The sequence below is a fragment of the Acanthaster planci genome, linkage group LG12 (genome assembly GCF_054643075.1).
Source record: "Acanthaster planci isolate LZ-2023a linkage group LG12, COTS_SCS, whole genome shotgun sequence".
NCBI classification, from domain to species: Eukaryota; Metazoa; Echinodermata; class Asteroidea; order Valvatida; family Acanthasteridae; genus Acanthaster; species Acanthaster planci.
This window is the reverse complement of record NC_141788.1, coordinates 1,152,253-1,179,230: the sequence shown is the minus strand read 5'-3', so window position 1 is coordinate 1,179,230 and position 26,978 is coordinate 1,152,253. Positions and strand designations below refer to the sequence as shown.

The 26,978-nt window shown below is 39.5% G+C and overlaps 2 protein-coding genes across 6 annotated transcripts in view; both read right to left on the bottom strand.

The window, feature by feature from the left end:
• The window catches only part of LOC110982817 (receptor-type tyrosine-protein phosphatase F-like), a 29,139-nt gene extending 22,157 nt beyond the window's left edge, over positions 1-6,982 (bottom strand). Inside the window, exons 1-6 of one of the 3 annotated variants that reach the window (XM_087144343.1) lie at positions 6,904-6,982; positions 5,388-5,696; positions 3,092-3,346; positions 2,719-2,853; positions 1,453-1,608; positions 5-136 (exon numbers count right to left, since the gene is read on the bottom strand). In XM_087144343.1, coding sequence (XP_087000469.1) covers positions 5-136; positions 1,453-1,608; positions 2,719-2,853; positions 3,092-3,346; positions 5,388-5,696; positions 6,904-6,958 — 1,042 coding nt within the window. In that variant the 5' untranslated portion in view covers positions 6,959-6,982. Of the gene's footprint in view, positions 1-4; positions 137-1,452; positions 1,609-2,718; positions 2,854-3,091; positions 3,347-5,387; positions 5,697-6,897 lie in introns of all 3 variants that reach the window. The other 2 variants (XM_087144342.1, XM_087144344.1) reach the window with 2 other exon arrangements.
• Positions 6,983-11,903: 4,921 nt separating this feature from the next.
• The window catches only part of LOC110982818 (receptor-type tyrosine-protein phosphatase F-like), a 22,681-nt gene continuing 7,606 nt past the window's right edge, over positions 11,904-26,978 (bottom strand). For 2 of the 3 annotated variants that reach the window (XM_087144350.1, XM_087144351.1), the window contains 23 exons: positions 26,527-26,589; positions 25,648-25,956; positions 23,411-23,722; positions 22,896-23,177; positions 21,964-22,272; positions 21,388-21,669; positions 20,714-20,819; positions 20,536-20,627; positions 19,962-20,254; positions 18,962-19,049; positions 18,406-18,482; positions 18,269-18,305; positions 17,634-17,731; positions 17,279-17,398; positions 16,868-17,025; positions 16,548-16,683; positions 16,248-16,397; positions 15,993-16,092; positions 15,504-15,580; positions 15,123-15,386; positions 14,772-14,926; positions 14,537-14,672; positions 11,904-13,900 (listed from right to left, as the gene is read on the bottom strand). In XM_087144350.1, coding sequence (XP_087000476.1) covers positions 13,826-13,900; positions 14,537-14,672; positions 14,772-14,926; positions 15,123-15,386; positions 15,504-15,580; positions 15,993-16,092; positions 16,248-16,397; positions 16,548-16,683; positions 16,868-17,025; positions 17,279-17,398; positions 17,634-17,731; positions 18,269-18,305; positions 18,406-18,482; positions 18,962-19,049; positions 19,962-20,254; positions 20,536-20,627; positions 20,714-20,819; positions 21,388-21,669; positions 21,964-22,272; positions 22,896-23,177; positions 23,411-23,722; positions 25,648-25,956; positions 26,527-26,589 — 3,719 coding nt within the window. In that variant the 3' untranslated portion in view covers positions 11,904-13,825. Of the gene's footprint in view, positions 13,901-14,536; positions 14,673-14,771; positions 14,927-15,122; positions 15,387-15,503; positions 15,581-15,992; positions 16,093-16,247; positions 16,398-16,547; positions 16,684-16,867; positions 17,026-17,278; positions 17,399-17,633; positions 17,732-18,268; positions 18,306-18,405; positions 18,483-18,961; positions 19,050-19,961; positions 20,255-20,535; positions 20,628-20,713; positions 20,820-21,387; positions 21,670-21,963; positions 22,273-22,895; positions 23,178-23,410; positions 23,723-25,647; positions 25,957-26,526; positions 26,590-26,978 lie in introns of those variants that run through there. The other variant, XR_015427382.1, reaches the window with a different exon arrangement.

Here is a 26,978-nt window from a genome sequence, read left to right as displayed (position 1 = left end):
TAACCTTGGCAATTGACGCCCGTGTATCCCGGTGCGCAGTCTCCGGGACACTCTCCCGTTGTTCCGTTGCATGATACCCCGTCCTTGCAGTGACAAACCTGCGCACAGTTTGCTCCGTAGAAACCATCATCACACGCTGTAACACAAGATGTGGTTATAACTAAGTGATCAAAATGTAATTTTGATTTTTAGACAGCATCTATCCAAATAAAGCCTTGTCATCTGATTGCCGGATTGTTCATGACTGGTCACTGAATTATAAATGTGCGTATATGAAATGATGGTCGTATAATATTCATTGTCTTTGTACTGCAAGCGCAACGTGGTATAGTCACAATTGCGGCTCCTTTGTCGATGTCTAAGATACAGTTTATTCTTCCATTGTTTCTGGGTTCTTCACAGAGACAAAGATGTGTGTACTTCCAAGTGCTCGTGGAAGGTACGGTCGCGGCTCTCACACAAGCACACAAACTTGGGTAAAATTGGTTTTACAAACTAATTGACTTCACCGGATTAATTCAGTGACGAATAGAATGTTCTATATCTCGACCCAAAGCCCAGCAGAGTGGGAAATTCATTTTTTTTTTACCATATCAACTGCACTTTATGTATTCCAAACAGTCAATATTTGTGTCATGCAAAGCGGGAACCAATCATCTCCGTGCACAAGTCGCCCTCTCATTTTCTCAATCTGGCGTAAAATTGCCACAAAATGCTCCAACAGTCGCAACCGTGCTTCAACATTCAATCTTCTTAGGTGAGCACTAAACAGTCACTGTTCAACGCAACAATTAAATATATAATTCCATGACTTGCGGCCAGCAACCAACTAATTAGATAGTGGGATTCGTTCAGGTTTTTATTCAGACGACGAAATACTGGATTTCATTAGTGATGGTTATACCTCTGAAAGAAAGAAAAACTTAAACGTGTTGTACTGTAAATCGTCCGAGGATTTAATAAATGACCAGAAACACTGGAGCTTAACCCTGTTCAAGAATTAACTCTAACATGGGCGTAAATCCCGGGTGGATGGGGGTACACATCCCCGCCCCCAACTTTTAAGGTGGGGGATGGGCTAATGAATCATTCTCGCACTTTTGGGGTTAACAAAAAAAATTAATGTGGATTGTAAAGAATTTTCATACTATCAACGATTAAATTGTATTCAATACAAAAAACTATTTGAAAAGCCAAAAATACGCCATTCTAAGTACATATTACAGATGTATATTGATATCATAGACAGTGACCCCTATATACAGTCATACTGTATCATTGTCCCACCTCCGCTTTTCAAATTTTCATCTACGCCACTTAACTCTAGACGCCAAGTCTGCAGTGAACGTAAAATATGACTCTGGTTTATTACTAATGATGATCGTATGAAATTCTTGTATGGATGGTTCAATACAATAGCAAGGTATAAATGGTGTCCATTTTAAAACCTACTTTCATTGCAGTCGATTCCCTGGTATCCAGCAGCACACGAGCAACCATAAGGATCTGGTAAACAGAACAGCATCCCTGCACACGTAGGACCGCCTCCCAGTTCAGGAGAGTCACAGCGGAAACTTCCTGTTTGCCCAAAACGGTTTGGGCCTGCAGCTAGAAACATGTGAGGCACTGTCCTATTAGTCAGAGGTCTATAAGCCTATTTCAAAATCAAAATTTAAATACCAGCTTGTGCTCTAGAAGGGTACTAATGGTACATTAACTTCGCTTTTCAGGATTGAAAATAAAAAAATCCCGATATAGAAAAAGCAACATCTTTAATACAAAGGGCAAAGGCCAATGAAGAAAATGTCATAGTTTAAAAAAAAGACACCATTTAATGATTTTAAATACCATGCTATTTAATTTTGGACTGCCCATTTATAGCTCTGTCTGCTGACATATTACTTCACTCTGGCTTCCAGTTTTAAAAAGACTAGCCTACAAGAAAGGAGTTTTTGTCTTGAAATGTTTGAATTCCATGCCTCCTAAATATGGCCGATTTCTTCTCATATTTTGCAAAACATTAAGTCTCTAGACGGAATTCAAATGCCACTTTAAAGATCCCCACTATCAAATAGAATAATACTATCGAAGTTCTGCACTCACCGAGGCAAAAACCTGGAAGAGTTTCGTATAGTCCAGCTAAGATCTACAAGATTGCTTTCCGTTTTTAAGATTGAACGTTTTACTTACCTGTATTTATTTTAACACTTCTTTTTAAACCTTACTTGCATCTGTACGTTTGTGTTCTTTATGACCAATACTATTTGCCTTTTGTATTTCTAGTGTTTTTGTTAAAATTTTATAAATTTTTGTTTAACTAGTTTGTTTATTTATTTATTTCTATTGAAGGGCGCTATAATGGAAACCAGCTTTGGCTGTTTAAGCTATCCTGGAAGAATAAAGGAATAAATTAATATAACATATTCCCATTGAAGAGTTGGGGTTATCTGTAATATTCGCTGCCCATTTTGGATAACTGAGAAATACAAAATTTTCGAAATGAGCTGCAAGAGAAATGTTATATTACACTACATAAAGGACCCCAATTTCTTCCAGTTTTCAAATTCAATTTTGAGTTTCAAGCTTGAATGGGCATGAAATAAGTGGGTTTCATATTTATTCAAGGCTTGCCGTCTTGAAACGCCTGCAAAAACAATTGCTTTCTATACTGATGGCATATCGACAACAGGACGAAGGAATAGTGAATTCAAATTTTACCATTTTCACAAAAATAGCCGCTGAATCCAGGCGGACAAATGCAGTCCCCAGTCCGGTCTCCACACACACCGCCATTGAAACAGGTTGGACACTCTCCTCCACACGATGGTGGATTCCATTTATTCTTACGACATCCTGTGAGTAATGAAATCTAGCTCTGTAAATTTTATGAATTGAAAGACACCTAAAATTACATTTCAGAGTACTTAAGTCTCACCCTAATTAAGCTTGAAAAATGTTGGTTGAAGTGATTTGTGCTGTCTGGCTATAATCTTTTCCATGAAACCTTTCCCATGCATAGACTACCAATTTCATTAAGCATAAGCATAGCTGACAGTGCGTCAGTTTGGTAAATAAAAAAGAGTGATAATACCTCTGACAATCAACCGCATGAGTGCCTGCCTTCCATTGCTACGTTCCCCAGCAAAATGGACTTCATAGATCCCAGTATTTGAGCCATCAACGACTCCAAGATTATAGAATGTACGATTACTTCGTTCTTCGATGACCTCACTGCCGTTCTCTCTCCAGCGAGTGTAGTTACGGGTTGAGTCGGTTACAGTAACGGTCAGATTGACTGCGTCACCCAGGTTGACCGTCTGACTTACTCGGGTAGGGAGAAAATCAGCTTTTGCAGAAGTTAATGACAATAGAAATTAAGATTAGTTACAAGAAAAGCTAATATGAACAAAGCATACGCAACTTTATTTATCAGAAGTAAATAAAATTAAAAATAAAACAAAAATGAAATTAATTCCTTAAAATGCAGTTTATGAGATTTCTGCCCCTGGCAGCATTAATGTAAGTTTCACATCAATCCTTGACCGCGCTGTAAAGCTCAAGCTGAATTAAGACATGATATGGCGCCAGACTTCATTTCTTCAGCCTTCAGATATGCATTGTCATCCACCAATTTCTTATCCAAGTATAAAAGGGCCAGATTTTTCATACCAGAATTCATAAATGGAATTTGTTAAATAACAGCCTTAAATGATGTATTATAACCAATCACTATCAATTAAAAAAACTTTCCTCTTAGTCTGCTTTTTAAATGGAATAATTTCAACCACCATTTTGTACAACTTTCGGAGCAACTGTGTTATCTTTTTATGGTTTTTGTATTTTCCTTGGTGCTCTTAAAAAACCCCGATGAGAATAAGCTGCGTTATTACCGGCTAAAAGGCTGGTTCTCACTTCGTGCGAAACCCAACCCGAACGCGAATTCGAGACAGATGTCAGATCAAATATCAGAATCGGATCAAATGCTCGCGGTGCCAACTGGTTGAACTTGAATATTCTAACACACTTAAACTCCACCGAATTTCGCTGCACATATTCTTGACCTCAAATTCGCTTCACTTTCGAATTCCTACTAGTATGAACCGGCCTTCACACGTTATCCCTGGCTTTGTAAGTACCGATTTGGATGTATATGAGTTTTTGTTGACGTGTTCTGTTTCTTTATTTACTCTTGCCAAAATAAGGAAATAAAAAAAATGAGCTACCACGCGTACCATGTTAGGAGAAAAATTTCAGTTCATCAGGAAAATTGTGTTGCTTAAGAGCTTGTACTGCAGCTTTTGGGCGCGAACTTTCCAAATACTATTCACCCTTGTCGCTCTCTTGGAGGATAAACCTAAGTCTTACGTGCACTACAAAAATGTTTTCTTCTTTCCTTTCATTTTATAATCCTCTAATTTAAGTAAATAAAATTTTTAGTTTTCAAATGTTAAACATTCAAGCCAATGATACATGTGTAGAGACACATATTCAGGATATATCACTGACGCTTAAATTTAGACATAACAGTCTTATCCTCATCGGAGACGGTCAGCCTTCGTGTAACGGCGTCAATGGAGTGCGCATATGCAATTTTGGCTGACCTGTCTCGGAAAACATCGATCCGTTTTTTCACAAAACGAGACTCAAAACGGCTGCAAGACATAACACAAGCACAAAATACGAGGAAAGCAATAGCTAATTAAACTTGAGCTTCTCTCCGTCCGCCACTATTTAAAGTTAAACTTGATTTTTGAACATTTTTCATTTGATTTTGAACCATACTTTTTAATACTCATGATGACAATTTTTACAGTATCGATATCATTCAAAGACTTTGGAACTGAGCTTTACAAGGAAATAAATGCTCCAATCTCCCCTTTAATGTCAAATGCAGGCATCTGTAGAATAGAAATGGTTTTCACAATATAGTGTGCTAACGAGAGGTTTCACAAGAAGGACATTTTCTTTAAGTAACACAGCAACCAGGCTAGCACAGGTGGCGATTAGAGTTTTGGTGGCCCTTTCCCCCACAATGAACTACAAGAAAGGTCTGTTGTGCACGCTCAAGGCAGCACATTGGTATGTGCAGTGCCAGTAATGAAAAAGCTACATAACAAAAAATAAGAAATTCGGAAAAACTGAAATTCAAATACTCGTTGCATAAAGACAAAAAAGGCTCGGCTATTTTTGAAATGGCAAACCAAGACTCAAAATAAGGGTGCATTTTTATTTGCATTGATTACATCTTTCAAGTTTTGTCACACCTTTTTATGTCTTTGCATGATAACACAATTATGGGACAAATTAAAGATATGCTTTCTCAAATTTACAGCCTTAGGTGAATTCTGCCAAAGCTGTGTTTATTTTCTGTCGTTTGAGCTACATACCTTTCTTGCTCATAATGACGGTACCTATACTGATGCTGTCACCCCCAGGCACGTTATTAACCGTGCAGGCAAAGGCTCCAATTCTAGTCTTTTTTCCAGACGCTGGCATCCAAAGAATAGAGATGGTTTTATTTTTGTAACTGTGTTCCGGTATCTTTGTGCCTCCAGTCATTGTGAACGTGGTCCGAGCGAACGAGACCCTCTGCCTCATGTCACTTCCGTGTAGATAGCCAGCGATGAAGGTTTCTTCACGGTGGATATCAATACGGGGCTTGGTGACGCATGTGAAATCAACAATGGCGAACACAACTACAAATTACAACAGCAGATATATGGGCGTATGACGTCAAGTAGAAAACTTGAAAGTGATTGATGATAAAATACCCCAAAATTCAAAAGGCACTGACTTTAGAAAAGCCAATAAGAGTTGTGATGTTCCCAGGGTCTACAGACCTTTTCACCCACGTGAATAACAATACCACCACGTGTGGACCACCTTGGCCACAGTGATCGCATATATTCCTACGGGCAGCTTCAACCACGTGCAAGTGCACATGCAAACGCTGCACGCTTGACTAGTTTATCTTCAATAGGTAGATTACCATCACAACACATTAAAGATCCAGCACGATCGTGACATGCAGGAAACTTCTATACTTCATTGGTCTAAAGGAGTGAGGGGTGTAGCCTACCCCTCTTCCAGCCCAGGGTTATCGTCTTTGACATGAGAAAACAAACTGGTAAAATGTAAACTATGTAAAAACGTAAAATCGTGTAAACTGTAGAGCTTTTTCGTGCTGGACCTATGATGTGTTGTGATGGTAATGAATGCATAGTGTTGTGATGGTAATCTACCTATTCAAGATAAACTAGTCAAGCATGCAGCGTCCGCACGTGCGTTTGCACGTGGTTAAGGCTGCCCGTATAGGAATATATGCGATCACCGTGGCTAAAGGCGGTCCGGACGTGGTGGTATTGCTTACATTTAGTCACGTGGGTGAGAAAGGTATGCAGTTGATGCAATAACTTGAATATAGTGCGGCCACATTTTAAACTTGTCTCTTTCATGCTATAATACGTTAAGAACATTTTTATGGCTGGCAAATATTGTTGATTTTTAAACAGGTCAATTTCCTTGAGTAACGGGGCGAGTCAGGGGGGATTTGTCATCAATAACTGTACTGCGACCCATTTGTGAAGCATAAATAAAGTCGGCGTGGGCTTTTTTCAGAGAAAATCGCACAGTGGAAAACAATACTATTGACAATAGGGTTTCACGGTTTTCGAGTGCATGAAAATTGATAGCTGATTCCATATAACGACTCAAGTATGCACATTGCAACATCAACATACATGTACTCTTGAAATATATCTATCCAAACCGAATGGGGTGCAATGTACTAAGATTATTTTACTATTTTTTAACAGTTACTCAATGAACTTTGGGCAAACAAAAAACTGAAATCAGTGACAAATGGTGTAAACAATCAAAAGAAACGATAAAACTCACAGATACCTTGAAAGAGTCCAAGAACAAGAAGCGACGGGGCGACGGCACAACAGCCCGCCATGACTGCTGAACTGCTGCAAAAGAGATTAAAAGTTAATGAGTTTTCAAATGTTTTCTACTTGATTCAACTGACCCTCAAACGAATACGGAACTTAGCTCAATAAGGAAGTAAACGCTCTTCCAGACATCCTGGTGTCTGACACAATTTGGTTTGCTAATCAGGAACTAAATTGCTGAGTCTCCAAACATTTCAGTAAAATATTTCCTACGAGACCGGTCATAATTTCCGGAATAAATAGAGATTATGGTTTTTACCACAAACTACAATACCCCTCTTCATACTCTTTGTTCTTAAGAATATTTGAAATAATTCCCCAGATTCTACCAATTACTCGATTTACTTCCTCTTCTATTTTGGCGTCTGTTTCCCTCAAATGGTGTATTTTGTGGCTATTTTTCACGTGTTTTTGATCATATTGCGCTTTGATCAAAAACCGGTTCCATCGATGACAACCGTTTTTAGGATTGAACCACATGTCTGTCTGCCACAAGAAAGTGAAATATAGATACAACCCATACACAGTGTTTATGAGTTAATAGGGTCTTTTTACTTTATGTAGAGACTTTTTGTGTGAATAAAGCTTAATTAAGGAAATCAATACCAAAATTCATGCCAGTTCAGACACACTTTCAAGCTAACAATAAAATAAATGTAATTGTCCATGAATATATTGATATGAGAAGGAGAGGACATTACTTGGACAAGGAACTAAATTAGAAGATAAAGTTACGAAGTTAAAAAACCTGTCAAACCGAGGCAACAAGCCAATCTTGATCGAACGATAAGAAATTTTTGTTCAGCACTTTCCTGGTGTGTTTCAGCCCAAGATCTTCCTAAAAACAGTGGCAAAGCTGCCAATGCTTTCCACTCTCTTCGGCGAATATTTGGCAGTCTCCAGACTTTCCCCTTTTTACGGAATGAGTGAAGGATCTTATGTTTTGGTATTAATATGACTGATCGTTCCCACACGTTCAATCGTCTTTTGCTAGATCGGACAAGATTGAAAGGTGAAATGCGCAACAATTTCCCGTAGGGGAGTTTCTGCCTCATGGAACAGCCTAGGCTCTCTTTCTATGAATTTCCAAGTCATGTTCTTGATAGTTGAATGCATGTTCATTTTCCTCTGCGCATAATCATGAATTGCGCACAAAAGATATGGCATTTCATGTACAGTTGTGGTCAAACGTTTAAATTCATTCAAAATGGAAGCATTCAGTCACAATTTTGAAGATTTTGGAAATACTTTGCATCTAGGCTTTTTCTGTGGCTCATGAGCAAGCACGATCACTTGATTTGAACGAGTGAGGATCTAAGATGTTTTGATTGACCAACTGCAAAAAAGAAATAGTTATCGTAAATGGATTGAGTATCAATATTCAAACACTTTCCGTCGAATTAATGCATTTAAAACTTTCTTCACTAACAGTGTACACTATGCAAATGTCATGGCGTAATCATAACAGGGCTATTTTTTGCAGGGGCACACTGAGCCCTCTTTTTCTGGAGGGAGGGGGTGATGAATGAGTTCTTAATTATTTGAAACTCTGACCAAGGAAAACTATAAACCGGATTTTTGGTTATCTAATTTCTGAGCAGGGAGGGGCAGAATCGCGCAAAGGGGTTCAGGACTCAACATTTTTGACAGTGCCTCCTTATAGTTTCGTTCATCGGATTATATTTTTAAACCTTTGTAAAAACAATTTACCTTTCGGAAAATGATAAGATTACCGTTTGGATGAATTTTTGCGGAAACAAAAATGGGACAACAGATCCACGCTCTTGGGCCATCGCAAACTCCCTCGATCTGTACAATTTTTCCATTCTTTTATGCCCAGTCAGTGTTTCTTCCTCATCATGTCTCGTGCCAAACCACGTGATCGCAGCTCGACCAGAGTGTGCTATTTTTACTTTCAAATTAGAAATAAACTTCCTCCGTCTGTTATTGTTTCCTTATTATGGAAACGATTGCTCAGAGTACTAGCTGTATAAAACGCACGCAATGTACATACTGACATGACATGTACATGTATGTTCATGTACAGGGCATCGTGGTGAACGCGTGGTGACCATCTCCGCACAACACTTACTTTTTAAACTTCCTCTTTGGCGTTTTGCTCTTTCTTAGTCGTCATTTCATCAGCAATGGCGCCAATCAGGTATTTCAATTGAAGGGAAGCCTATTAAAATGCCCTCTCTAATAATTTTACTCCCGATATAATTTCCACATGGCATTAACACTTCATTTCTCGTTAAATAATGTTCCCATACCGAAAGAATGAACCTGCTTACCACAATTTAAACAACTTATGAAAGAGAGGGGCCTACTGCAAAATACTGACACCATTTCCCACCATTTGCTTTTATCCAAGTTGAAGACAGCCCCACCAGAACAAAGCACTATATTCGCAATCATTGCAAGTAAGTTAATGAAATGGGGACAAGACGGTCCCTCGTCTTTTCCGGGGCAGGTTCCAATAATGACGAGGATCAAGGATCAGTCTCAAATAAAACCAGTACCTTGAAAGGGATCTTTCATCTCCAAGTTAAGTATTCTGAAGGTTAAGCGGAAGTTTACAGAAGTACCCTGTAAATGTTTCTTGTTTTAATGATAAAACGTACGGCAGAACCCTAATATACACATTGTGTTTACAAAGTCTTGGTTCTCATCTGCCAACTGCATCCCACAGTCATCCCATCTCATTAGCATTCAGAAAGCATAGACTCTATTTCCTTATAAACAAACGTGTATTGGCTCTGTGTGTTTATTCTTCAGAGTACATGCAATTGCAATCATCCCTACGCCGTTCAATAAATTATATTTGGGTTTTTAAGTCTCGTTTCCTTTTTTTTCCGTGCATAAATCGAACACAGAATCCCAACATATGAGTAACGATCAAAAACACCTAGGCGGGGAAGGAAACTTTCCTTCGCAATTTTTTTTTGTTTTAACAATCAGGTCTTATTTTCAAGGAAAACGTGACTAGGGCTAAAATATCTGAGGCTGCTCGGGGTTGCTCACTTATTTTTCAAGGCGGCAACCCAAAAAATTCCGTTGAATTTGCATTTCAACGGAGATTGATCACAAATTTCAAATTGAGGGGCATGAAGAAGTGTACAGGCCACACATCTGCCCATGCCACTGCCTCCAAGGGTTTTTACTTCGAATATTTGAACAATGATTTCTTTATTATCCGACCCGTATGTGTCATATTTCGCCTGGGAACTTTTTACTAAATGCCATTTGTAATGTCACACCGGGGTAAGGAGGTGCACAATCCAGTTTTTCCTATAAAGGGAGTTGCGACATGGGCATTGCTGGAACCAAAATGGTGGATTAGGCGCCAATGCACACTGTGGTACAGTTATTAGAAGAGCGCCGCCTGTTGTCAGAAGAATTTCTGAGCTTCATTCCTCCACGCACTTGTGGTTTAACGGAGGTCGGGTGAAGGGGGGAGAAAAAATCTACCTAATACTGGGAGTCCCTTTCATACTGACCTCCACCATTAAAATGATCTTGCTAAGCCACTGAAGACAGAAAGACTTTACGTTTACCTCGAGACAAATTAAATTGGCAGGCCCAACTTCATCGGGTGCATTCTCCGGTATAGAGTTCAAATGTGTCATTTTTGTGTCGCTATGGAAGTATGGAATGTGTTTGATAATGCTTTATATGAATTTTCTTCTTCGCTGAGTTTTGTTTCAGAAACCCATGTGGTAAGAAGGTCTATAAATCAAGAAAAATCTTAGAAATGACGACAGTAAGGTGATATTTATAGCGTCTTTCTCATGTCGCCGGCCGAGGTGCGTTTCATGAATACTCTCCTATTCGCCCGTCATGTGTGCCTACCAGTGATTACCCTATTTTATTATTAGCCCGTAGTATGCCCTCAATATAAAATAACAAATTGGAAAAGATTAGTTCATTTATTCTTTCCTTATCGCCTCCAGAGAACATGTCGCCAATTTCATGACCTGATTTGCTACCATTTTTCGAAACAACAGAAAGACTAAAAATTTGAGGAATATGCCCTTTGAAGTTGCTCACAGACTAGAACGAACTGGGATTATATTATATGTGGCATAAATCTAATAAGTTTTGATTTTGAAAATATGGGAAAGTTAACCAAATAATTTTCATGTGTTACGTATGTGTAGCGCCAGATATGGTACCCATTTTCCCATAAAATGACGAACAATACAAAACAGACAACCACATTTGCTGCCACCAAGTGTCTCAGTAGTGTTAAGTGAGTTTACTGCAGTGAATGATGGGATAGAATGGAGCTCGCCATAAGGGAAAACAGCACACGAACGGGTTACTTCCGATCTCAAGAAAATAAAAGTGCATTCTTACTGTGTCCAGCTGTGGTAAGTAAATCTCTTGAAAATTTGAAAAAGATGGTTACACAAAACAATTTAATGGCCTTTGGAAACGGAAATAATCGCTTATGAAAGCATGACCTCAATTGGATCCTACCATAGAAACTTTGTTCCTCTTTCGCCAGCGTCGCCAATTAACTAAGGTTCTCATCGTAGGGGGTGAGTGGTGGAGCTGAAAGGGGACTCAAGTCCCAGTGTTTTCCTGATTACAGTGTATTTTTTTTAATGTTTTTATTCCCAGGGGGTAACCAATATGACTGGGAGTGACTGGGAAGCGTGCACGTCTGCACCCCCCCAATAATCAGTTTGAGAGAGGAACGTAAATGTATTGTGTTGTCTTATTTCAAAGTTAAAAGAATGCAAAAGAACTCAAACATGTTTATTAGTATTGAACAAAAGCGCCGCTTGGTTTGTGCACTTCGTAACTTGCAAGTTTCTCAAGAGAGATTTCAATAATATAATGTACCAGCAAGACAGACTTGATCACGTGGCCACCTTTTCTGCGAAGCGGAAAACGGTTATAATCATTTCATTTCAGATAAAACGACTTCTTGACAGGTAACGATTTCAGAGTTCTAAGCTACAAAAGGCAATAGCACATGTTTGTTTATTTAATGTACTAAACATTTCAAGTACATGCATGCTGTTCATAACGAGCGATAACAACAACAAGACGGCTACATGTAGTTGAAAAATGAAAATGCGCCATTTCCAAAAACTGATCAACGGCGCAATACAGGTTACAACTTAAGGAAATAAATGGACATTTAAGTAATTAATGAACGTCACCACGCTGGTACCCAAACTGCAGTATGGGCATACGTCTGTCCCGCCAACAGGGAGAACAAATTTACCTAGACCTAACTCTGCTGCCATCGTTGATGTCTCGATCTTTCCTGGGACAGACACCTCTAACCCTGCGCTATAAGAATGCTAACTACCTGACATGGTGAGAGTAAAATTAGGAAATCACAGCTAAACCTACACCAAAACTAAAAATAATAAACCTCCTGGATAAAACATTATAAACACAAGGTTTTTGAGAGTTTTGTTCAAAAAATAGCGTAAAATTGTTAAATATTCAAGATTATGGTTAACGAAGTAAGGATGATAGTTCTTTTCTCGCAATAATTTAGTCAGTTCACATCACACGTGAACTTTAACCAAGTAGTTTCCCGAAAATATTTACAGCTTCATTTATTTCGATCTTCCTTTTCTAGATGGTGATATTTAGACCTCAAAGAGCCGAGGCAGTCCTCCCACCCGAAACTATTATCTCTCATTGCTTGACAGTGGCCCACGTACGCCATTGTCGTGAAAATCAGACATGCTTGTCTATAATATGATCGCAGAACACACATTTCTCCGAGACAGATCAACTTTAAAAAGTCAACTTTTCCTGCTGAAGTAGTCCATTGGGTAGGGCCAACTATAGGTGACTACAGCAATACCTTATACCACTCATCACAACTGTATTCAAATAGTGTCCTAATATGCATGCTACTGAAAGTGGGCATATGATAGCCGAAATCTACTTCCTCCTACCCTCGCGGCTGTAAGATGGACAGAAAAGTGCCTGCTCATGGGGTTAAGTTCTTTCTAAATAAGTTATGTTCTCTGAATTGAAATAACCATTAAATTTTAACCACTCTGTGTATCAACCATGCCACCATTTTAATATTAAGACGAATTTTAATTTTGATATTAAAATCTTTCGTTTTATATGACAAAGATTCTCTATTTCAAGTCTATACATCCGCCGCGCACTGCGGGAAAAATTGCATCAACGGATTTCGTCCTTGATTTTAACTTGACCTCGCGATCTTATCAATTTAGTTGGAGAATTTATTAAGGTTGTACCATGAAGCAGCATTTGTTTCGAACGTGTGTAGCACCTACAGCGGATGAGATAAATTAATGTCATGCGTTCACGCGTGCAGTATATACAATTCATAAAAAATTGCAAAAGTTAACAAAAGCGATCAGTTTCACTTTCTGATGTCTCTCTTTTGTTTGATTAGAGGAGTACCTTAACAATTTGCTCCTAAACTTCGCATGATATCTGAGTATAACTGATGTTTGTCGATAATCTCATTCATTCCAGTATGGTGTCATTGTGTTTAATACAGACTTCCGTCACAACTGTGTACTGTCACTTCACTAAATGCGTGAACCAAATTTAACCATATCTTGAGTCACGATACCAATGATCCATTGGTCCAATCTTTTAAGGGACTGCTGCCCGTATTGATGGAAAAGAAATGTAGATATAGAAATACTCAATTTTACATAACAGAGTGAAAACCACCGATAAAACCCATGTTGGGTGTTCTGAAAACACAATTCACATTAATTTTCTTCACGTAGGGTGGAATTAGAGATATCGTTCTGGCTTCTCATTCTCTAAAAGAGCACTAACCCTTGTAAACAAATAGTAATCGACTTGCAAATCTGATGTCTTAGTTTGTTCCACCGACGGCTGATGATTTATCGGTAATTCTCATAGATGGAGCTTGAATCCAAGTAAGTCTGAACTACCTGGTAGCAGAATTGGTACTGCGACTGGAAGGAAACCATAAATTGATATTAGTTGATTCAATCCTTACCCGTTTTTTCTGTCAATGGAAATTTTCTAAAATATCTACTCATGAAAAAAGTGCTATTAAGCATATACCATTGTACCACTGGAGGCATGTGGCCTAGTGGTTAGGATTTGTAGCTTCTGATCATAGGGTCAGGGGTTCGAACCCAGCTGGTGGCAGCATGTTGTGATCCTGGGCAAGTCACTTTACCCCTATGTGCCTCTCTCCACCCAGGAGCAAATGGGTGCCTGTGAGGGCAGATAAGGTAGTTTAGCCATTTGCGCCAAAATGGCAGCACCAGGCTTAGTATACTCTCCAGGGAGCTGAGATGGTTTAAGGAATGTTCAGATGATGTGTGAGCCCAATGTGCAGGGATAATGATAATACAGCGCCTCGGAATGGTTTGCTAGATAGAGGGCGCTTTACAAGTACTTTTTATTATTATTTTTTTATTATTATTATTATGTGCGACTTGGGATTTTGCCATGAACTCAATTTGGCGAGAGCAAAGCACCCAGGCACGACACGTGAGTGAAGCAAATCTTGGGTCTTTCAACCACCGTGCATTTCCAAAATTCTATGATCCCCTCAATACAGAAAATGCTCTTCCACCTACCAAAGTGTTGACCATTCCTGCTCGCGATGTTCGTAGTTTCTTGACAGCTTGAAAAACGTCTACAACCTTCTCCTCCAAGAGGTGATCCATAAGAGTGAGTATGGCACAGAAGGTTCCACTGCATCCAACGCCATCACTAAGAATAGAGTGTGAATCGAGGAGTCAATCACTTGTCAGCCTACACCACTCTGAAAACGTGCATTTAACAAAGAGGCTTTCTCCCTTGAGAACTTACATGCAGTGGACAGTGATGGGTCCGTCTGGGTGGTCTCTGGTCCACACCTTAACAGCCTCCAGCACCTTGAGGAGACTAGAAGGTGAGTTTGGAACCTCCTTCCCAGAGGGCCATCCTAGGTACTGGATATGGCAAACGCTCTGAACCTCGTCACTCTGAATATTAAAGTATATTTCTTTGTTTCAAATAGGTCTTTCTATACCTGCAAAACTACAAAATCCTACACTATGAGATTTACACATGTACTTTTTACCGAAGAAACAACAATATGCCAAACAAATATGAAAAATTGGCTGCTGAGTCTATACTTTGGATAACAGTAGCATTACCAACCACAAAGCACATACCTACCTTTCTGAGTGGATAGGTAACATCAAACAGCCGTATGATGATGTCGTTGCTGTGTCGGTCCTCACGTTTGAATGTAACGGCCAAGGGGCCAAACTGTAAGCTGTCCTTCTCAGGCCAATACTGGACAACGCTTGGGTCATCGTCCATGGAATTGAGCATGACCATGCAGAATGATTTATAGTCAAACACCATTCTCCAGATGTCACCCGCTGTGTTAGGTAGGGGAGCCTGGGTGGCTAGATAGGCATTCTCGCCTTTGTGACCCTGTAGCACACATAAACAGAAACGAAAGTCAAGATGCACTCATTATTAGGATTGTCCTGAGATTGATATGTACGCTATAAACAAAAGGGAGCCTTGAGGATTCTGCTTCAAACTCACATCCAGGAAAGCTGCATTGATGTAGTTGGTACTGCCTTCACGACCATTTGTCATCAGATAGGGCCGGGTACTATCCTCTGTGAAGCAAAATGATGCCCAAGAACAATATCACAATCAATCTGTGATACGGTCTAGTACAAACGCTGTAACCTAGACTCTAGAAATATATACCTCACTTAATGGTTATCTAAAGGAAACTATTTGTTATAGGAAAGTTTTACAGTGTATTTCTTTTGTCATATCCATAGGGGACGATGCCACACACATGTTTGTGCAATGCATAAGTTAAGGCAATATGTCTTTCTCTGGGGTCTTGATTTCAAAATAACAGAATGGAAACATTTCTACACATCAACAGCAAAATGACCTGTAGTTGAACGTCATTTTTGGGTTGTTAAAATTACAATTTTGGTATATACTTTTGCAGGCAGCGTCCATTAATATCAGCGTCTATGTCCATATCCTGTACTCCTCTGCCTAGTGACTTACTAGGAATGCAGTCTTTAAATCTGTTTTTGTCAACGTTGGCGGCGTTTCTCCCTCCCATACACTGATCGTCGCTCGAAGATGCAGTGAACGACTCCAACAACTGTGGAAAAGGTTTGACGGAGACGGGCAACAACTGCCAACATTAAGCGTGTTTGTTTATCTCGTTTACTCGTCTGGTTATCAGATTTGATTTAGTTATTTGGAAAGGGTTTTTACATCAAAGAGATGCTGAGTCCTTGTTCCTCAAATGCTTACCTGGAACTGCGCCTGGATGCCGTTGGTGCCCGTCTTCTTGTCGCACTTCTTAAGTTTGGCGTAATGTTGATGGAACTGATCAGCTTTAATAGCTGTGTTCTCTGACAGGCTGGACTCTAACAGAACATCGAAAATGAACCTGTATTGCTTCTGTTTAAACAATAACCCAGAAAGGTACGGGATCACTTTCAGGGACTTACCAATTACAAGGCATTAGTCAAGAATCAGTTTGCTGCTGTATCGTCATCAGTTATTAAATTTCGAACTCCAAAATCGACAGCGGAAACACCGACGACTCACCAAAGTCTGTACCATGAGGAAGCGTTGCTCCCTCATGTTACGGACAAATTGCAAGACATCAACTTGGCCCTCTGCCTCGGCCATGTCAAGCATCGAATCCACAGAGATGAACGTTCCTGTGCGACCAACTCCAGCGCTGAAGATGGCAATTAATGAGACAAAAACTAGACTCAAGTGTGTTAAGGAATGATCTTACTGTACATCTGTATCCTTAATACATACATAGTTACTCATTTTTTGTGGCAAATGAAAATGCAGACTTGTTTCTTATGGAAGTGCGTGATTTAATCACTCAAAGAGAACAGAGAACATCAAATAACCTGCAATGAACCACAATAGGTCCGTGTTGGGACGTTTCTGTTGCCCGGATTACCCTTACAAACTGAAGTAATGGTGAGGATTCAGGTACTTTCATGTCTGGCCAGGTGATGTACTGGAAATGGATCAACTCACGATATTCACCCTCAGGCTCACTGCTCTGTATAAGATGACAACATTATTTAAAAAAAACATATTAGGATGTTTTGTAATAGCATCAGAATAACAAGCGATCACGGTTCATAGAGATTTTTCAATTGCCAATCATTCAATCATGCGCTCAAATGTAAATCTTTGGTATTAATGTTTCTTAAATACGTATAGCACACGTGTACTGTAGACATTCTCAGCCCAGATATTTTTTAGTTGCACAGAAAAACAATTTTTAGTGAGAGATTTACTATTGTACTTACTTTGGAAATGTGGAAAGTCCTCACTACAAAATTGGAGTGCGGTGTTTCGTCAACTTTCCGGATAAACTGATCACCGTAAACTGCCCCGTTCTCATCTGGCCAATACTGCTCGCATTTCCCCTTGGTAAGTCAGAGAAGTCCAAAGGTGACACTCTATTAGTTTTATAAGTACGTACATTTTTGTAGGCGATTATTTTGATATGCGATGAAATAAAATGCAATGTCATATTTTCCTGAAAGTACGTTAACCTGCCTAGTAAAGCTGTAGCCATTGGAAACCATTCTGTGCGTCCAAAAGGTCCAGTCTTGATAAGGGAAAATGCAAACATTTTTAAGATCTTCGTTTCGGTGATACCTTGCCATTCTCGATCAAGTTTGTCAGCATGACGATCTTTCCAACTCTCTCCTGCCACACCATGCGCCACATGTCGTTCACTGATGTCGAAGAGGGTCCTAAGATTTGAAATATCGGATGGATTCTTAAACTTAGGCTTCTGTTTCTTTTCAAAAACCTTTCTTTGGGTGTCTTTTCCTGCTCTCTCAAGAGTCGTCCAATACAGCACTGATTTTTTCATTAAAAATATTTTAGATCTATATAGGTCTACTTCATGATCTTGTTAGCAAAGTTCAGTAATGAGTGACAATTTACAGTTGCGAGGGTATGTTTCTGAACAATCAGCCTTTTCCTCGCGCTATTAAAATGTTGAGTGTAAGTCTACTGTTAAAGTAATCGGAATCGGCCCACATTTCACTCTGTGATTTCATTTCTAAACAAAACCAGTTTGTGAGCCTTGTGTCTTTGAATTAAACTTAAAATTAACCTTAATCAAACTTAACGGGGCCCCCATAAAAAGGACATTAAATATTTCATATTTTTTTTAACATGAGATAACCATATTATACGCAGTAAATAAAGCATAACTATAAACCGTGTCCCTTGATGAGGGGCTCTCTAAACCTTTAACATAAAAATATTAATAAAATACCTACCTTGACAGGCAATATACTTGGATTCTTGCTTGTAGCCCTACGCAAAGAGTAAAGAACGGCATATTATTGGACTGGACAGGGAGGAAAATCAGAATAAACTGCAATTATCAATTTAAAAATCACGGTAAGAAACTCACGTTGATGTAAGAGGCGTTGATGTAGTCTGATTGTAGGTCATCTTTGAGACACTCTAAGACAACGCGAGAACAGTCATCTGCCAGAAATGTAAAAAGTGACAATTTTTGTGCCTTGCAGTTTAAGGCATTTTTTGTTTTAACTCACACCAGGAGCATGCAGAGAGTTGTATCAATAAATCTGCTGCAAGTAGGGGAAGGGGAAGGTTGGAAGAATTGGAAACAATAGCATAATTCTTTACCTCCTAGAAAATGCAATTGAGTCATTCTATGACTTTAGGGTCCAAAACTGTGACATTTGTTTGTGTTCCTGTCACGCCTGACCTGTGTACTTCGACATGGAAATATCACTGAAATTGATTTCAAACTATTTCTATTTGTTTGAAAGGTAATTTGCATTAACCAGTACTCTTGGAAATTAGAGAATGTGTTCTGAACTTACAAAAATCATATGTCAGATGTAAGAGGGTCGCACAAAAATGGGACCCTTAATTTATAGAATGACCCAATTCTAAAACTAAATAACATGCAGGGTACAAATGTTACAATGAACCCTCACAGGCCAAAATGTTGTTGTATCTGTTCTTCTTCTTGTTGTGATCTTGTTTGGCCACACTCCAAGAGTAAAGAGGTTCTCCTGGGATCGACTGTTGGAGAGAGAATGTAAAAATATATATTAACTCATAATGTACACTTATTCAGGAACCCGATCAAGGCGTCATACTTTTCATCCCAGTTCTCCAGGCCCACAAACATTCCTAAAAACCATCTCAGCTCTCTGAAAATGAGATCTATGCTCCCATTTCTAGCATAAATGACTGATAAAAACGACCGTCTTTGTCCTCTCAGACACCAAATATATACTCTTGGGTGGAGAGAGGCACGGGAGTGAAGTGACTTGCCTGAGGTAACAGCACGCAACCAGCATCTCGATTTGAATCCTGAACCTATTATATTTATGAGTCGTCTTGACACAAACCATGTCCACGCACCTCCTCAAATAATTTGCGATGAGATTAAGTATAATTTTGGTCCGTGTTAGTGTTTAGCAGTCCAAGCTTATGTTTAATCGCTTTTCGATTATCTTAAACTACAAACGCCATGTTCCTGTTCTATGAAGATAGTAATACTCCTTAAGCCACACTTCACTTGCAATCCCCAATGTGAACTTGAAAGTTAAAATAAACTTAATCTACCTTTGAAAACGACCCAATTTTCTCACTCTAATACCCATAATCTTGAGATGTTGGTTTGCAGGTACACCATGGAAGAATCGGTTCTTCTCAGAAACACACTTCTTCTAAATCCTGGCCGACACATCGAGTTAGCACTCACACGTTCTTTTCCGAACCACAAACCTTCTTATAAGGTAGTGTCCCCAAAACCCATAGCTCATGTAACCTCCACAATGCAAAGAGTCAAATCTTACTTATCCATAATCTTTTTATTCCAAGCATGTACTTCATCTTCTCTATTTAGTATTTGAAGGTTTGTCATTGATTATAAGCAAGCCTTTGAACCCTTATACGAAGCAGATTAGACTTGACAAGCAGATTCACCTCATAGTCTTGTTGAAATCCACTGATCTTTCCCGATGTCTTCCTCTTGATATATTCTGCCAGATGTGCCATGGCCACCGGACCGGCTTGGGGGAAACTTTGAGAGGTCTTGGGCTTGGCATGAGGCTTGACATAGGGTGTAGACTTATTAAGAGGTGCATTAGAAGATGGGCCAGGTTTTGATGAATCAGTGGACGTTGTGGATGGTCTAAGTTTGGGCGACTCATCAGCTGATACCGATGTATCAGCAGATGCTCTGTAGCCGGACCTCGATGGACGACCCTGAAGTTCAACTGAAGATTAGTTTTGAATAAATTTCATTTGGCTACCGAAACACTTCAAATTGATCACATGCTTATTTGCATTTTAATGCACTTATGCCATTTACGGTATAACATGAATTTAGGCAACGAACCTCAAATTACTACACACAACATCTTGCGCCCATTGAGTGTATTGTCTGTTTGACGAACACTAGGTTCTTTTACTGCTTATTTTGGCAATGTTCATGTAAGTTTGATTGCTTAGGTATCATTCAAATCCTCTCTTTTTGCACCCAGGAATCTAAACATACCATTACACTGTTTGGCGTCTGCACAAATAGCCTGGATCCCGTCCACATTGCTGTCTACACTCAGTGATTTCCCTCTCTGCTGTCGTCTCTTCCTATGGTAAGAGAGTGACCAAAAACTCTTGAAGTGTATCATTTGACAGGGTCTTCCGTATTTAATGCAGCAAATATGATAGCCTACCTCACAAAAGCAGCTACCAGCAGCGTAGTAACCACGGCTAACAAGAGGAAAACAACGACGCCCACAACAATGCCTACAAAACTACTCCCAGGAGTTTCGGGATCACCTGTTGGAGTGAAAACAATGAAAGTAAAGAAAAAAGCTGTCCATATTCATGGTCTTTTTTGTTGGTGCGTTTCTCGGTTGTGCCCGGTTTGTGCTTCCATCAGTTCTGAAAGTTTAGTCAATTTGCTACCCAACTTTGAAGCCAATGCTGTTTATCCAAAGGGGTAAGGTTCATTCAGCGAGTTGTAAACTTGACCTCACTTATACTCCCTGTATCACATCATGCTGTGATATACTGCTGACAATCTTCAAATAAGGACCGCGTTTCCTTTGAAAGCCTCATTATTGATAGCGGTGGGTAGTTGCATCGGTTGTTTCAACCATCATATAGCAAAATATAATCCCATAATAGAATTCTAATCATGAAGTTTTGAAGTTAATGGCCTCGGTGCAAGATTGATAGAGAGCGCTTTGATACCCAAGAAGGGCATTCAGTTAAGCGTACCCACTTTGCTATCCTTGAATTGTCGTTAGAAATCATCATCAGGACCGCAAACTCTTTTATGCAGAAATTAAAATTCGCAAGTAATTTTAAACTGAATTTTGCTTTTTAACAATGTTAACCGTGCCTTGTAGTGTCCAGATTTTCCATGGTCCTGGTCCTATGCGAGTGTATGCCCGAACTCTGATCGAGTAGTTTGTGTATGACGAGAAATTGGGGATGGTAACCGATCGATTTGTGACATTATTGCTGTCGATAGTTTCGAATTGTCCCTGCTGGTTTTGCTTTTGAAATCTGTACTCGAAGTGTGTGATGTTTCCTTGTCTACTGCCACACGGAATTGGATCCCAGGAAAATGTGATGCTGTCATTGGACACTGCTCTTCGAAGAACCGGTGCTGCAATTGGTACTGCAAAAGACCAAACTCACAATCAGTTCACTGGGTGAAAATTGATGTTTGATTGCACTCTGCCCTGACATTAAATCTTGCTCCTACATCGTCAGTCAGGACTGCACCAAGTACATAATGACAAGATTCACATTTACACCATAGAGTCCCCATCTCTAGTTTGGAAAATAAAAAAGCACTATTCCAAACCAGCAGACTAAAACGAATTCCTCATATTTTACTAAAATTCGCAGACACAATTGTAATGGAATCTTTTCACCAAAACAATGATATGAAATTTTTAACACTGCTTACTGCTTTCATTAGTAAATAAATCGATGGAATTTATTTCGCCTTCACCAGCATCGTTAACCGGAGCGATGTTTACTCGGTACTTTGAGTAAAAAGCAGTGAAATAAATTGTAGCGTGAGTGGTGTTGACTGTTCCAACACATGTAACAACTAACGATGGCTGCCTCTTGCAATGGTCCAACTCGAAAAGTTCGTATGTAACTCTGTACGATGTTGCACGGCATCTTTCATCCAAGGCCGTCCATTGAATAGCGAATTCATTCCGTCTGGGTGACACAACGTGGCTAATAATATCTGACACGGCAAATGGCACTGCAGGGAGAAGAGTGATTCAGAAAAACAAATACCTATCACTTAATCAGTCCAGAAAATACATATTGTCTTAACCAATGCACACACACAAATTTGTTTCCTATAAGTCAGTAACAAATTCTGACCATTACAAATTAAGATGGATTTGCGCCGGGGAGATGTAAATTAATTTTGGATTTTGCCCTGCCCGACGTGTATTTAACGCTGTAGACTCATTGTATGCCCCGAAGGCTTGTGAAAAAACCCACAAGCGTACTTGGGTGGGACTCGAACCCACGACCTCCTGCTTACTAGTGCAGAGGTCTTAACCACTCGACCACCGAGCTTGCCGGCATCGGCTGGCTGGCTGGCTGGTTCGAATCGGATGTAGCAGCGGGTACCGCAAACAACCATTTCAAAGACAGATTTGCGCCGGGGAGATGTAAATTAATTCTGACCATTTGAAATCTTAGACGAGGAAATTCAACAAAAGATAAGTAATAACTTACCGTGAGTAAACAATTAGTATTACTGGTGTATGTTGCATTAAGCAGTAATATTATGCACAACTTTAGTCCAATCTTGTACAGTGCTAACGCCCCCCCCCGTTAAATACGAAATACACTCGGTGAACAAGTACTCACCATCAGTCTTCGTTATTTGAGTATCATTGGACCGCTCTCCTCTCCCTGCTTTCGTGTAAGCCCAGACACTCACGGTGTATTGTGTACAGGCTAGCAGTCCAGTGTATTTAACTGAAGTGGTTGATACATTCTTTTCATCCACAGTCAGGTTGGATGTTTTCAAACTTGTTGCGTAGAGGATAATCTCACCACCCCTGCTCCCGCAAGGGATGGAGTTCCATGTCCACGTGATGCTTCCTATCGTTACTACGCTGCTGTTGAATGTAGGAGAAGCCTGTGGAGCTGGTACATCATAATTATCTTTAATTATGTATGAGTGTAACTTATACACAAAGTGCTATTCAACCAAATTTGTGACCTTTGACTTCAGCCTATTTTTGTAGAAAATGATGTACGTTTTATCTGTTACACTCACATTGATATTGTAAATTAAAGTAAGAGGTTTAATAGGAAATACCGACCAAGTAAACAAACGATAAAAGACAGTTACAAATGCATTGTGCAAATAAACTTACTGGTTTCCCCAGTCGTTACTTCAGACGATGTCATCAAACCATCACCAAAGTCATTTTGCGGTGTAACAGACACACTGTAAGTAGAGTATGCTTCCAGGTCGTCTAAAGTGATGTTCGAAGCGGTTATATTCATCCATACAATTTGTTCACGAACTTCGCTACACTTGCCCAGGTTTATGAGGTCAACGGTAACCAGATAGTTGGATGCAGGACAAGGGTAATCTTGGGTGATATATGGCGCGGTCCACGATAGAATCAAGCTGCTATAATTGGTTTCCCGGACGGTAATTTGAGCTCCAATTGCACCTGGGGCTTTAACAAGGAAAATGACAACTATTCTATAAAATGCAAGACATTACAGTCTTTCGCGTTCAAATGACCTCATTTTCAATGTTTGTGTTGCTAGTTCACGTTGAGTTGCTGTTGCACCCTTTGGGTTATCGTACTGATGCAAATTTCCTTGAGCAAAACTGTTTCATTAAAGACAGAAACTATTCGGTTCTGCATTGATATGTGCACGAAATTCGACTGCATTCATTGATTTTTTACTATCGGATATTTCTTTCTGTTTGCTTATTCATACAGAAGTTTTCTGAAGCAATGAAGAACCCCTTTTCAGACTGTTTACGTTTTCACCAGATGACAGCAACAACGCCATCTAGTGTCCAGAAAATTATATAACTTTAATTCTTTAAATAAAAAGTGCACCCTCCAAAACACGCAAATGCCAAAGGATGAAAATTGTTTCTTACATTGAAGGAAGGTATAAAACAACCATTCCCTGGACCCTTTATTGGCAAGGTTTCCAGTTGTATTTCCACAAATGAGTGATTTCACCTTTACAAAATAGAACTTTCTTTACCCTGGGCAGAGCCGATGTAATCAAATTCATCTCCCAATTTTACTAATTATTTCATTAAAAAAAATTACGACCAAATGCAAAACCCTTCCGTTAATTTGTACCTCTGTTCATGCTGAAAAGCCTAGTTTTTTCTTAAAATCACTTTTTGCGCATCTCTGTACCCTTCTTCAATTTGTTAAAACATTAAAAATTGACCAAGCATTTCTGGACAGGTGAGGGCGCTTTTGCTTTGATATAAATCCAGGAAGACATGGTTCGGGTTGCATGTTTTCATGTTCAAATGGTGAACCCCAAATTTGCTATCTGGGAACATTTCTGTGAAAAGGACTTTTGCTGGGTTATTACCATATACTTGCACAGCAATAAATTGCCAAAGAAAATAGCAGTGGTTAAAAAAATCAAGAAATTTTCTGTGCACAAATAAGTGCAACATTGAGATTCAGTGCTTAGGATGACATCATAGTTCGGCTCATGAATGTGCAAGTGTGCATTAGCATAAAAACCAAAAAAATCGAAATATAGGTTAAAATTGCAAACAAAAATTCAAAATCAGGTTAATTGAAACCCAAAGATGCAATTTCAAGGGTGTTTAGAAAAGTTTATAAAATATATTTCCATTTCCTGGTTCCTTTTACATGGGGACTTCCCCTGAACTGAGAAAATTTCTACCAGAGCCGGCTTCTAACCAAGTCCCATTGGGATTGTATATATGTAAATATCTCAGCCAGGGATTCACACAGACGTTGCTTGGTCAAGCCAGGGCCTGTCTTATATCAATGTTCGGTCTCTCTGATCTTTCTAGACAGCTATCTGAGTGGTTCCATCGTGAAGGGGGGGGGTTGTCGATTGATTGTTGACTGTGGCTTGGCCTTTGAGGGGAAAATGGTATCCTATCCTTACCCTACTCTGACCTTTTTTCTGCAATTTGTTTAATTTTCAGGGACTATAGTGGACACCTGGCACTGATCTATTTAAATGCCATTAGAAGGGACCGTGGGGTCTACAATACAAAAATAATCATTTGGAGAGGATCAGTGGTTGATCTGTACGGGCCCATGACCCTAATCAGTAGTGAAAGTGCATCGCAAGGGTAAAGATCGTTTTACGTGTCGAGAAAAACTGTTCCTTCAGTGATATAACGCCAAAACGAAAGTATAAATAAATGTCTACGTATTTTTCTGAATAATTAGCCTTTCATTTCTGTTCGCAAGACAGCAATGATATAACCATTGGCAGATATATGAAAACAAAAGGTCTATTGGAGAGTTTCATCATTAGAAACTTGTAATGATCAAGTTCATTATTTTGTGATACAAGTTTTACAGTGGAATTTTAGTAACCAAAAAATTAAGGTGACCAAGATTAATAGATGTACCTTTCCGGTCGCTGTAAAATATACGTTTAAAGCTGAATGGTCCAGTGCCTTTGGTGGTTTCCGCTGCCACTTCAAATTCATACTGCGGACCACATCGTGGGATAGGTACCACTACAGACAAACCTTCGACAGTCCGTACTACATCAGGTTCCTCGTCACTGTTGTACAGCCCAAACTTGTAAACGTAGTTCACAATGATGGAGCCGTTAGAACAGTTGACAGGGTTCCAAGTGAACTCCCTCCTTGGCTCATTTTGGAAGGAACTAAAGGATGCAGTTATCACGGGTGCGAAGGACTCATCAGAGGGGTCTGAAATCAGACGATAAAGAAAACTTCCTTCAGTCACTCTAGAAGGAATAAGTGTCTGGTGTCAAGACGTGTACTGAAGGACCAAACATGAAGCAAACTGTTTCCTCAACGCCTCTCAGACCTCCTTCCATGTGTTCTTTGGTTGTCAAATTAAGATCCATTCAGGTACAACCAAGCAGTTCAGTGAGCTTCGTAGACGAGTGAAGCTTGGAACAAATATCGGTAAAGGCAGAGTTTGAAGCTGATAAGAACAGTGAAATGTATCATGCTCTGGGTATGAGTCACTCTGTTGCATCAGTTGTATAATGGCAGAATGATAACCAGTCCACATAGGATTTATGATTGGTTACTGGTCTGAAACAAGTGGCTTGATATTAAAGTTACACAGTTGATCTCACGAAGTCGTTTGGCATGAAAGAGTCTACAGCAGTACTTTTTGGGAGTTGACAAAATGTTTACTCTTATGGATGCTCCCAGCTGACAGCAAAGTTTCTACCGTCAAAATAGAACAATGACAAGAAACTACAGTTTGGGAATTGTTGAACTGCAGGACAAACTGAGACTGCTTACCTAGGAAATCTGTGCAGGTTGTGCTGCATGATGCCTTACTGCCATTGAATGGAAGACAGTTTTCTGCCATGGAAAGAGAAAATGATACATACATCAGTGACGGTTGAGTAGGGCACGAATGGCAGACAGGTTTAAGGCAGAGAAGGGTAACTGTGTTGTTCTGTGTTACTAATGGCAGATTGAGAAATAGGCAACCATCTGACATGTATACAAATAACGAATTTACAACAATTGATCTGCAACATAGCATGTTCATAAAAATTAATGTTTAATCTTTTAAAAGGCATTACACTTTTGTGTGTACTTCTTTAGCATAAAAATATTTGTGTCGTTGGTCCAACATGATTTTACAAAAGGAAGGGGGCCGGCACAGCCGTATGGGGCAGAGGACGCTTAAATGGAGGTTAATCCAAAGACGCATTGGCATATCTTTCGTGAAAACAATGTCCGTT